This window comes from Zootoca vivipara, chromosome 7 (genome assembly GCF_965207765.1).
Source record: "Zootoca vivipara chromosome 7, rZooViv2.hap1.1, whole genome shotgun sequence".
Taxonomy (NCBI): domain Eukaryota; kingdom Metazoa; phylum Chordata; class Lepidosauria; order Squamata; family Lacertidae; genus Zootoca; species Zootoca vivipara.
In genome coordinates this window covers 4,198,001-4,211,357 of record NC_142590.1, presented here as the reverse complement: position 1 = coordinate 4,211,357, position 13,357 = coordinate 4,198,001, and the positions used below count along the sequence as shown (strand labels likewise).

At 47.4% G+C, this 13,357-nt stretch overlaps 1 protein-coding gene across 2 annotated transcripts in view; it reads right to left on the bottom strand.

Annotated features, from left to right (window-relative positions):
• The window catches only part of ASTN1 (astrotactin 1), a 207,507-nt gene that overhangs the window by 97,409 nt on the left and 96,741 nt on the right, over window positions 1–13,357 (bottom strand). For both annotated transcript variants that reach the window (XM_035123692.3, XM_088673677.1), the window contains exon 6: window positions 5,871–6,020. In XM_035123692.3, the coding sequence (XP_034979583.3) occupies window positions 5,871–6,020 (150 nt within the window). The remainder of the gene's footprint in view (window positions 1–5,870; window positions 6,021–13,357) is intronic.

Genomic DNA, 13,357 nt, shown 5'->3' with positions numbered 1-13,357 from the left:
CGGTGTTTGATCGGGAACTTCTTGCGATCCACGCTGCGTTCCAGCACTGGAGACACTTCCTGGTGGGCGCCAAGCACCCCATCCAAGTGTGCACGGACCACAAAAACCTGGAGTTCTGGAGAACTGCCAGGGTGCTCAACCAGCGGCAGATACGGTGGGCAGAGTTCTTCTCGAACTTCAACTTCTCCATACACTACATCCCGGGAGAGCAGAATGTCAGGGCGGATGCCCTCTCCCGCAAGCCAGAGTACATGGAGGAGGAGGCGCCACCGGCACCCAGGCACATTTTCCCCCCGTCAGCATGGTCCTGCGGAGCAGCAGTGGTGAGCGAGGCAGAACTCACAGCACTGACGGCAGCGGATGAATTTGCCAACCGCATCTTCAGAGAACTGAGAGGGGGGGGGAGCAGGCAAAAGACTTTGCAGAACGCAGGGGGCTGCTTTTCTACAAAGGTGCACTGTACCTGCCCACCACCCAGCTTAGACGTACGGTCCTCAAGCAGATGCACGACAACCCAACGGCGGGTCATTTTGGGAGGGACAAAACCACTCACCTAGTCATGAGACACTTCTGGTGGCCAGGGGTGAGGGAAGATGTTCGAGACTATGTAAGGGGCTGTGACACCTGCCAGCGGGCAAAGGTGGTCAGAGCAGCGCCACCGGGATTGCTGGAGCCCTTAGCCACGCCACACAGGCCGTGGGAAGTGGTATCCATGGACTTCATCACAGATCTGCCTTCTTCCAGGGGCAAGACCGCAGTGTTGGTGGTGGTGGACCTCATGTCCAAAATGTGCCATTTTATACCGTGTGCCAGGGCGGTCTCTGCAGAAGAGACAGCCAAACTGTTTGTGGATCACGTATTCAGACTGCATGGATTACCCTTAAGGGTTATTTCGGATCGTGGCCGCCAATTTGTTTCCAGGTTCTGGCGGCGGCTCATGAACCTCCTGCAGGTGGAGGTCAGCTTGTCGACGGCTAGACACCCGCAGACCAATGGACAGGCGGAGAGGGTCAACGCCATTCTGCAGCAGTACCTGAGATGTTACGTCAGCCAGAGGCAAACGGACTGGGTGGATCGCCTGCCACTGGCAGAATTTGCCTACAACAATGCGGTGCACGTCTCCACAGGGGTGTCGCCCTTTAAGGCCAATTACGGGCGTGACCTCAGATCTTTCCCAGAGAGGGAGGGGGAGGAGGAGGAGGAAGGCCCACAGGCTGAGGATTGGGCAGAGGAACTGGAGACGGTGCACCAGCAGCTCAGAGAACACTTGGAGAGAGCCAAGGAAGCGTACAAGAGGGGGGCAGATCGCCACAGGCGACCGGGGGAGGTCATTAGGGTGGGGGACAAAGTTTGGTTGTCCTCGGAGGGCCTTCCCATCAGAGGGCGATGCAAAAAGCTGGCGCCCAGAAGGTTGGGCCCCTTCACGGTCACGCAACAGGTCAACCCGGTGGCATACAGGCTGGCACTGCCAGAGGACATGAGGGTGCACCCAGTGTTTCATAGATCGCTGCTGTCGCCGTACAGGGAAAGCAGCAGGCTCCGAGACAGCGAACAAACCCCTGAGGGAGGGGGGGAGAGGGAAGGCAGGGAGCAACTCAATGAGGCCACAGCCATCCTGGATTCAAGGTGGGGGGTGGGGGGACTGGAGTACCTCATGGCATGGGAGGATGCTCCACCGTCCCAGAATGAATGGGTCCCAGCCACTCAGATACAGGAGGAATTCCTGGTAGAAGAATTTCACGCCCTCTTTCCCCATAGACCCAAGCCCTGGCACATGGAAAGGGAGGGGGAGGGGGAGGAAGCACGGGAGAGCAGTTCACCATGGCGCTGGGAAGCGGAGTTTGAGGAACCAGAGGATGAGGTATGGGTGTCACCGAGATCCACCCAGTCAGAGGAAGGAGCAGATTGGCAGAACATTTTTACCCCCACCAGCTCTGACGCCACAGACTTTTTGGGATTCCCGTCCTCCCAGGCGGAAGGGGGGGGGCTTGCAGGACTGGGGGGAGGTGTTCACACCAACGGGCTCGGAAAGCACTGAGTTCTTAGGCTTCCAGTCGTCACCGACACCTGGGGGGGACCTGGGGAGGGGTGAAGGAGAGCTTGGGAGGGGGGTGGATGTGAGGGACAGGGGATATCGCGAAGTCCCTCCCCTCCTGAGTTCAAGCCAATCCCCGAGCACAGGGGGAAGCAGAGAGAGTTCCGATTCCAGTGGGGAAGCAGGAAGTCGTGTCCGAGGCTCAGGCAGGGTAGAGGAGCCAGGGTCCCAGGTGGGACAGGAAGGGGCGAATAAGGGCGGGAGACCCATCCCCCCAACTCCGGAATTACGCAGAAAGAGGAGGGGAAAGAGGATGGGTCTGCCAAAGCTTTTGTGTTGGAGAAAGACGCGCCAAAAGCCATTAGGAGGTTCTGAAACCGACTGACCACATCACTCCGTGTAAATAGCAATGACTTAAGCACTGTAAATACGCAGCACCAATAAAAGAATAAAATGCAGAGCTGCGTAGCGTCGTTACTCTGAAGTAGTCCGCTCCGGCCACTGTGACACCATTCATGTCCCAACTCTCCCACTGACGATTTTCTTCTCACAAGCCAGCTTCTATAAATCTGATCACTCCACTGGTTGCTACCTGCCTGTTGTGCTTCTCTGGGCAGCCTCCAGCCAGCCAGATCACTGCTCTTTGAAAGCTGCCCTCTCCCACATTGGTCCTGCTCCTTTTATCTACAGACCATTCCACTTCAGACTGCAGGTGGGGCTGACATGACTGGGTGTGTTTCTCAGCAAGAACTCCCAGCAACGCATTGAAAAGTAGCTAGCCTGGGGAAAGGGTTCTAACCTAACATTCTACCAAAAATCCAGTGTCATATGGGAAGGGACTGGTTTCTTTTGCATCGGATGAACCTTCAGTTATGTGAGATACACCCACAACAGTATGGCCCCGAGGCGGTCCTGACACCTCCGTTACTGCATCACCGACTACTGTCGCGTTGGTGCTGGGTTCCTAAGCTAAACCCCTTTTCGGCTGTTCATTTATAAGCTTACTTATGTGTGGCATGTGTTGCCATGCCTTTTTTCCACTCTAGCCATCTGTCAGCAGAAGGTGAGGGGGCCTAGGCTTGGCAAAGGTGCAAGCACCCAGTTCAGTATTTTCAGGGAGAACATTTGTTCCTACAGGCTGGGAAGCTGGAACCAGCATTTAAAATATGGGGGTCTATGACCAACAAGCTGCATTTTCTCAGCACAAAAGCAATCTGGGCTGTTCCTGTCCTTCTGCTTATACTGAACAAGCTACCTTTTCTCAAATCCTGGCCCACAATGAGGGCTGTGCTACACACAGAGGGCATCAGAGGCAAATTCTCCTCGGTGCTCAGCTCCCACATTAGAATACCCAGCATTTTATACAGCTGTTTGAAGCATTCAAAGTTTCGCTTATAGTATCTCAGTAATCCTTACAATAATGCTGTAAAGTCAGTTGCTGCTGGGTCCTGCCGAGATGCAGAGTTTATCATCTAAGAACAGGGATTGTCAGCCTGGTCCCTACCACCCACTAGTGGGCATTTCAGGATTCTAGGTGGGCGGTGGGCGTTCTACGCACAAGCTGACTCCTCCTTCCATCGAGCGCTGGTGGGCGGTAAGGAAATTTTACCATCAAGAAAGATGCATTAGTGGGCGGTAGGTATAAAAAGGTTGACTACCCTGATCTAAGAACTTCTAATGAGATCAACACGTGTGTGTATACATGCATGTAAGCATATATGTAGGAATATACATATTTTATTTAAACCTCGCCCTCCTGAGGAATTGACGCTTGTGTTCAATGGGTATGCAATACCCTGTGAGATAGCTTAGGCTGGGAAACAGTGAATTGCCCAAGGCCACCCATTGGCCTTGAAGCTCCACCCAACCCTTAAGGGTTCTGCCTAATGGTCATGCCTTGCTAGTCCATGCCCTGGCTCAGAAAATGGTGGCACTACAGTGGAACCTCTGCTGCAAACGTGATCCATGCAGGAGGCATGTTTGCAACCCAAAGGGCTACGTCTGCACACATGCATGATGCGATTCAGCACTTCTGCCATGCACAAGCGCCGAAACCCGGAAGTAATCCGTTCCGGTACTTCCAGGTTCAGCGCGTCCGTAACCTGAAAACGCGCAACCCGCAGCGATCGCAACCCAAGGTATGACTGTACAGGAAGGGAGGGACTTTGCCCAACAGAGTTTCTAACATATTGCTGGGGCACAAATTTATTCTCCTCTACCCTTGTCATCCCACAGCAACGCCAAGGGGGGTTGAAGGACACAAGCATCAAATTGGACAAGCACCAATTGACATCTAGGTATCTAAATAGCAGATATCAAAACTGTCACACTGGTTGTGTTCCTGCTGCTACTATTAACAGCTCTCCTTTCCTGGAACACAACAACTGTTAAGAGTATGGTAGGGGAACATCCTCTTTGCTTTAAGGCTATATGGACCCTCCGAGTGCATTCCACAAATAATCTCAAATGATCAGATTAATTTCCCTGAAGTTCCCCTGTGGGTCCTGGCATGCAGCAATGTCTTCATCCACGTGCACCAGGGCAAGGTAGCTGTATTTTTGCTGACGTGTACCAAGGATGCTATGTACTTACCTCAAGTCAGGAGACAGGAGGCCTCTGAATGCCGGTTCCTGGGTTTCACAACTACGGAGAGTGTTGTTGTGCTCACATCCTGCTTGCAGGCTTCCAAAAGGCACCTAGCTGGCCACGATGTGAACAGAATGTCAGACCACATGGGGCTCCTTATGTTCATATGGCCCTCGGACTACCCTTCCCGCTTGCCTTATTTACTTTATTAAGGCAGCGATGATAGCAAAGAGGTCTCCATTCACAGCCTGAAAGTCTCAACAGGACCTTGGCCACATATGTTCCTGTGCAAACATGTCTGAATCTTTATTATTTGTAATTACCACACTGGAATACCCCAGTCTGGTTCTGGCACTATGGTGGTATACTGGCTAATTGTAATGATTAGCCTGGCCCTGATGGGAGGGCATAGAGAGCCAATAGATTTTGCAGCAGAAGTTATTGGGTTAGAAGTTAGTAGTGAAATGCTCAGGGTGGAGTTTCAATGGCTTCTGCATGCTGACACAGAAATACCAGGTTTCAAGTAGGCCAACTTAGTCAATGGGATATCATCAAGGCCCATGCATACACAGTTTATGAAACTTATCGTAAGTATCACCGCGCAATGGGGTGAGCTCCCGTTGCTCTGTCCCAGTTCCTGCCAACCTAGCAGTTCAATAGCATCATACCTGCCAAGTTCCTCTCTGAAAAATAAGGGACCGGACCGAAATTAGCATACCGGAAGTAGCGCGATAGCCATTTTGGAACTGGGCGGAGCATGCTCAGAAGTGACTTTTGCTGCTGTTGTGCCCAGTTCCAAAATGGCTGCCGCACCAAAAGTCACTTCTGAGCATGCTCCGCCCAGTTCCAAAATGGCCGTCGTGCCAGAATAAACCGGGGAAAAACAAAAAAAATCTGTTTTTTTGGCTGGGGACAGCTGGAAACACGGGGGTTTCCCAGGGAAAACGCGAGACTTGGCAGCTATGAATAGCATACCAGAACAAGTAGATAAATTGGTTTCGCCGTCAGGAACGTAAATGGCGTTTCCGTGCGCTCTGGTTTCTGTCATGGTGTTCTGTTGCACCAGAAGCAGTTTAGTTATGTTAGCCACATGACCAGGAAAGCTGTCTATGGGCAAATGCCAGCTCCCTCAGCCTGAAAGCGAAATGAGCGCCACATCCCATAGTTGCCTTTGACAGGACCTAACCATCCAGGGGTCCTTTTACTTATCCAGAAGGAAGTGAAACAGGGTGACAGAGTGCTGGCTCACCATCAGCAATGAGGTGCTCCGGAACGTGCAATGTTATCTTGACCACAAGCGGGCAGTTGACGTGGGAGGAGCAGACCAGGCCAAGGACGCAGCTGGTGATGCTGATGAGGGTCAGGGTAGTCTTGCTAACAGGACTCCTTGGTGAACCTACTAAAATGCCAAAGGAAAGGAGAGATGAAAATCAAGTCACCGTGACAGTATAGACCCAGAGATAACACTCAGAGCTACATGAATAAAAACAGGAGACGAGCCTGGGGATCATGGCAAAAGCAGCTGCATGTAATTAACATTTCTTCCTTCCTTTGTTTAACTAGACAAGGTTAGAGAGAGAACTTGCACAGCCTCTGATCTGAACTGGATGTCAGGGACAGATGAGGAAGAGTGGGGGAAGCCCCCCACCCGAGAGCTACTCGGGGAGGACACAGAAGATGATGGCTTAGACTCAAGATCATGGCGGTGGGACACTGAGCAGCCGTCTAGGAAAGGGATGAGCTGGCAGGTACAAGAAGCAGTGGGGTTGAGCGATCAAGGGTGCCAGACTTTAAGGAGACATCTGAAGGCAGCCCTGTTTAGGGAAGCTTTTAATGTTTAATAGATTATTGTATTTTAATGTCTGCTATTATTATTTGCTCACACTGTACAGACACAGAGAGGAGTCAGAAGTTGCCCGTGCTACCCAGCAGCAGGCCAGTCCCAGTTCTGCTGACTCTCCTCCCCCTCTGACACCCCACTCAAGGAGAGTCCTGCATGTTGCTAGAGAAGGAGCTTGCCCTCTCAACCCAGCCTTCATCTGCTTGGGAGGGATCCAGAGTGAAAGGCTCAGAGGGGGAAGGGCGGAGCTAGTGGTCATTAACTGCCATTGACTGCCATTCTCCAGCAGACTTGTCTTGTTATGTTATTGCAGTGATCTCCTGGTGCCCCTCTCCTGGGTTTCAGGTAAGACCACCCATTCATCCTGTGGACCACAAGTAGCCTAGTTTTGTACTGTCTGTGGTGAACTAACTGTCTGCTCCTGAACCAGTAGATGGTGCGCAAGTTAGCAAGGGAAGGGACTGGAAAGAAAGAAAGAAAGAAAGAAAGAAAGAAAGAAAGAAAGAAAGAAAGAAAGAAAGAAAGAAAGAAAGAAAGAAGGTTCCAAGGATTTGGGTGTGGAAAACAGCATCTAATGCACAACCTTTGCCTTACCATTTGCCTCATATGTGATGCTCTAGGAAAGGAGATGGGTAATTTCCAAAAGTAGTGTCAGCTAAGAGTACCCTAAACTGTATTGATGAACATCAAGGATGGAGACGGTCAAGGTCTCTGGGGTAATTAATGGCACGCCACAGGGTGCTCCACACAGCCTGTGTGCTCCCTGCAAAGTGGATCTATCACTGTCTCAGAGACGCGCTCTTGAGTGGCAGCCTCTCTCCAAGTCCCCTGGGCATCGAGGCATCCTGCCATCCAGTATCTCTGAAAGTCGGTATGATGTCCCAGCAGGGCAGAGGAAACGTTTCGATAGGCGGGAAGGGTTGGTACAATAAAACCTGAAGCTTCCGACAAACACTCATGTTTATCAGCTTTCGATGCCATGCCCCAGGCCTTGTGAGATATGAGCAGTGTAAACTATCTGTGAGTTTTAGCCCCTGTTTGAAGGCTCACTTTTATAACAAAAACTGAAAATAGCTGTTCTAATTAAAAAATATATATAGTTGGAATAGTTTAGTTTCCAAGCAAATGAGTAAAAAAAGATAACTTTTGAAATAAATAAATTAAATTAGCCAACTGCTTCTGGCTCTATCTGTAAGCTAAGCTGAGAGCTAGATTCTCCCTAGAAACTCACATCACACCCAGCCAAAGCAAAGCACAAGCACAAGTGCCAATACCTGCATTTGCTCACATGCAGACCTTGCAGTTCTTGCTTCTCTCATTCCTCTCTTTACCACTACCCTTGCCTCACCCCCGGATGTTTCTCCTACTGCCAACAGCGAGACTCTACTCCTCAGTGCAAGCACAGGCACTGCAATGATGCTGTTTAAAGGATCATGTGCCTGCTTGGCACACCATCATGCCATGGGGGTCTGTAGAATATCCCTCCTGGAGACACAAGTTCTGTGTGCCTTTGGCTCTGCTGGTTCACATCTCCTACTGGCTAGAGAAACTTTGCTGATCAATCTCCCAGGCTGCCATCTCAGTTCTGCTTGTGAATGGTTAATTATCCCTTCTAGGTGGCTGGCTTTATTCTTGTTCAAAATCATGTCGCTCCTCTTTATTATTTGCTCGCTGTCTTCTGTTATCACATCATACAATTATGAAAGAAAAGCTTGCACAGTTTATAATTGTCTGCATGGATTTTTGTGCCACCTGTACTTGGATTTCATAGTATTCACAAAACTTTTGTTCCTCCAGTTTTAGCTTGCTGTGCTCTCACTGTCTCCTTGGCTGCAGCAGAGCTATAAGAAAATACTCTTATGTCCCTAATATTTAAATGTCTACCTTTCTTCTTTAAACCTCCTCTTTTCCCTGGTTATCATAATCTTTCTTGGTTAGTACAGGTTTTGTTCTGTTTTCATTCTTTACTCAGCACAGACATATTCCTCTTTGCCTGGTCCCTTTCTGCCCCCCCTCCGATTTCCTCCCCCCTCCTGCTCCTTTTTGTTGGTGTCTCACTGCATTATAAGCACATGGGAGAACTTTTCTGAATTTGGGTTTACTCTGATGCACCGAGTACATGTCAGACACTAGAAATAACAACTGAAAGTGATTATAATAGCAGTGACTGCCCTGCTCCCCACTCCCACTCCCACAGCAAGCCTAATAGCCGAATGGATGCCTGAACTGGAATCCTCCACATACAAACTCAAAACTTAGCCTCTATACTTCATTGGCTCTGTCATTAGTACTCAGATGAGGCCAATCAAATTTAGTGCATGGCCGGTTGAGGTATCACGCTAATGGTTACATCAGCAGATACGATAATATGATTTTGGGGGCCATTTATGATCATGCCACATTTTCTGGACAGCTGAAGTATTAGCCGGGGGCCAATGTTAGTGGCAAATTGACAGCAGTTTCAGAGAGAGATTCAAACTGCCCTGGTATTTTCCAGGGTCTGGTTTTGCAGCTCTCAAGATAACCACTTGTTGGGAACTGAGGACACAGATGTTGGCTTTCTGCCCAGGCAACGCTTTCCAACCCAACAAGCTGCGCATGTTGTGCCATCATGCACCATCACTTCTTCCCCAAAACGGGTCCAGTTCTGAAAGGGCAGCTTGGCATCCAGATGGACAACAGCTAACTGCCACCCAACAAGGGCTGGGAACCTTCTGGGCCAAATTAACCCAATCAGCTGCTGCCTTGCTCACAAAAATGTATATTTCTGCTTTCAGCAATGTCGGGAGAAGATCAGCAGGGAAGCCACTGCAAGAAAAAGAAGCTTTGAATTAAAGCCACTTTGACAGCAAAAAGTGATTGTTTATGATTTGCTACGTCGTTTTCTTTTTCAAAGGCACCTAATAACATGTATGTTAACATTTCTTCGTCTATTAGGAAGCCGGCCACAACTGCAAAGAACAACTGGGACCCCATTTGACAAAGGCAGGTTTAATCCTCAAAAGCACTTATACCTCTGGCCAAAACATTTAGAGGTCATTTGCATAAACGATTACAGGAGCATAGCTACAAGGTATGTGTACCAAATGCACAAATCCTGTTCCTTTAAAAGGGGGGCAGGGGGGGTGAGCTGTCTAACTTGCTAAAGCTGCTATAGGTACCGTAATTGTGAGGTACAGAAACACCCAGAATGTGCATTGCAAAATAACATTTTGGAGCATCTCTTCTGCCATGAGCATGCCGGGTAGCTTTAGACAAGCTAGACTCCTTTAGGCTTAACTCATTATCTTCAAATTATAGGAATGATAAAATGCTGGTCTAAATTGATCTTAGCTGCCAAGTTATCCCTTTTTTTTAAGGGAAATTCCCTTATGCTGAATAGGCTTCCTCGCGAGAAAAGGGAAAACTTGGCAGCTATGAAATTGATGATTATAACAGAATAACTACGGTAAGTACTAGCAATCTTGAATAGATTCACAAGAAGCTAGCTGGGAATTCTCCGCCTAGCCAAAATGCAGAAAACTTGTAATATTGTTATGTACAGTACTGGATATATACACCACACCTTCTCCCAAGGAGCCCAGGCAGGGAGGCAAACACACCAATACTTATGCAATTAAAACTTCTAGAAACAGTTTAAAGCAACTTTCTAAAAAGCAATTATTTGCTCTCAAACTAACAATTTCAGGGTTGAAAGGGACACAACTTTCAGCCAGCCAATGCCTGGGTAAACAGGAACATCTATGAATTTCTTCTAAATGTTAATAGCGAGAGAGATCGACGCACCACACTCACTAGGGAGGGCATTCCTCAAATGAGGGACTGCTTCTGAGAAGCCAATGGCATAGGTCACAACCATTTGGGACAACCACCAACATGGCCTCCCCAACTGATCCTAAAGCTTGGGATTGGATGGTTGATACTGGGGAAGGCCAGGAAGAGGCAGTGTAAACTGCTCCCATCACTCGTGGCTCAGAACAACAGTTCTGGTCAGATTCACCCAGCCTTTTTTTATTTTATTTTATTTTATTTAACATCACATCAAAAGGAACATAGAATAAAATTCAAAATCTTACTAATCAAAACACATATTCATAAATATACATAAGAAAGAAAAAAGAAAAAAAGAAAAAAGCGATAAAGAATAAAGAAAAAGAAAAGAAAAAAGAAAACCTCAACTAGCCTCTTTTCAACACCATGTTCATCTTTACATACTCACAATATGTTGTTATTTCATGGAGTGTACATTAACATTTTTGAGGGGTATAATATTTTTATTAATTTCCACCAAAAAACCCCAAAATCATTGCATTAAAAAAAAACCCATAAAATAAAACATTTATAACAGCTCCTTACAGAATCAATATTAAATCCACATTATGGGATTACTTGAATCCCCCGACTTCCCTCTACCCCTTCCCTTGGTTCCTTTGTATTATCTTCATTCATGCATGTCAATAAAATCTTTATATCTAATTACCTCCAAATTTAAACATTGTCTATCACATTACAAGTGTTTTTTAAAGACTATGGAAGAATGATATAAAATTTACGGCCTGTACCTTACTTAAAGAGAACTATATGAAAATGATGGGTATGGGATGCAGGTGGCGCTGTGGTCTAAACAACTGAGCCTAGGGCTTGCCGATCAGGAGGTCGGCGGTTCGAATCCCCGCGATGGGGTGAGCTCCCATTGTTTGGTCCCAGTTCCTGCCCACCTAGCAATTCGAAAGCACATCAAAGTGCAAGTAGATAAATAGGTACCGCTCCGGCGGGAAGGTAAACGGCATTTCCGTGCGCTGCTCTGGTTCACCAGAAGCGGTTTAGTCATGCTGGCCACATGACCTGGAAGCTGTCTGCAGACAAACGCTGGCTCCCTCGGCCTATAGAGCGAGATAAGCACCACAACCCCAGAGTCGTCCGCGACTGGACCTAACGGTCAGGGGTACCTTTACCTTTTTAAATTGGCAACAATGTATAAAACATGGGGAAATAAGTGTTGGAAATGTAAAGAAGTAGAAGGTGTGTTTTATCATATGTGGTGGCAATGTAAGGTTATAAAAAAGGGGGGGGGGAAATGATATATAATGAATTTAAAAAGATACAAGAATTCTGGAATAAAATTTATGAGAAATTAAAAAGCATTTTAAAAATAACATTTGGGGAAAAACCAGAACTATTCTTATTGAGTATGCTGCCAGAGAATATACCAAAGGACAGGAGAAATATAATATTATACGCAGGAGCTGCAGCAAGGATTGTAATAGCTCAAAAATGGAAAGGAACGGAGGTGCCAACTGTTCAAGATTGGTTAATTAAGTTAGTAGAGTATATGAATTTAGATAAAATGACAGCAGCCATAAGAAACACACCAAAACAGAGAATACAAAAAGAGTGGAAGTTAGTGGAGGAACACCTGAAGAAAGAAGGCATAAATAATAGATTGGTAGTTTGTCTAAATTGATTTAAATATCATTTAATAGTAAGGAGAAAAAGATCCACCCGTGAGGGGTGGGAAAAGATAATATGAAGAAAACAGGGAATAGTTAGAAATGGACAGAAACGATGTATCATCAATCAGAAGTATTTTTAATTTTAGTGTTTGTTTTTGTATTTTTATTTACTAGTTTTCTTTTTCATTTCAATTCTATTTTGTGTTTAAATTTGTGTATATATAATTTGTAATTTTGCTTTTGTTTTTTTCTATGTTTATTTTGTGTTATTTTGTGTTTATGTTGTGTATGATGGTTTCTTATGTGATGTTTTTAAAAGAGAGAAATAAAGGTTTTTAAAATCAAAAATAATAATAATAATAACGAATTTTTAAAAAAGTTAAAAATAACCTTTGTTAAAAAACCAGAAGCTTTCTTATTAGGTATTACAGGAATAGATCTACCTAAAGAATACAATAATTTGTTCATGTATGCAACAACAACCGCTCGGATATTGCTAGCCCAACACTGGAAAGAAGAAGTCCCCACCGAGGAAGATTGGCAAACTAAGTTAATGGAGTTTGCGGAAACGCCTAAATTAACTGGGAAACTTAGAAATCAAGTGTTAACTGAGGTAATAGATGCGCCTGCTTGCAACATGGATGCTGCAGGGGTTTAAGGATCAGGGGTTTGCAGCATGCCTCAGCAGGAAGACTTCGCCGTCCTGCCCATGACTTACCGGGTAGCAGGTCTAGGCAACTTGTATGACCAAGCACAACCAATGGCAACAAACTATCTGCATACAGTAGCCTGGCAAAGCTGCATGCTCCGCTACTGGGGAAGGAGAGCAGGCAGAGGCATGGCTGACACCCCCCCCCTGGGGGGGCGTGGTGCACATCCCAGGGGTGTGGGGCATGCCACCTGAGGGGGTGTGGCACCCGGCGCATGCGGGGGTACACAGTGCGTGACCAGGGGGGCTGCTGCGATGGCACCCTACCGGAATAGTGCTCCTTCCACACCCCCATTCCTCCGTCAGTGCTGCCCAGGAGGAGCTTACCAAACCTATTTCAATCCAGTTTTAATCCCTGCACAAACATGGCTGTTGGGTCGCAATTTATTGATGCAGGCCTCGGATTCCTACCCGCCAGCCTCTGCCACACTGCACTGAACCTACAAAGCTAAAGGCAAAACCAGTCCCAAGGGCAAAGAGGGCAGCTTTGGGACTGCAGAGTTGACTACAGAGCCAGGGCCAGAGACTGGGGCTTCCTAGGAGAGCCTACTGGTCACCCTGTGTTACCTGTCTGCTGTCATGAGCAAAAAGCAGCAATGCTATCTTCTGGCCCGCTGCAGCAGGGCAGCAGCACCCATATCTGGCAACCATCACCCAGAGAGGAATGAACTTGGGTTTGGTCAGTGGTGTTGCTGGGGTGCAAGACAAAGGCCCCACCATCCTTGGGCTGCCTC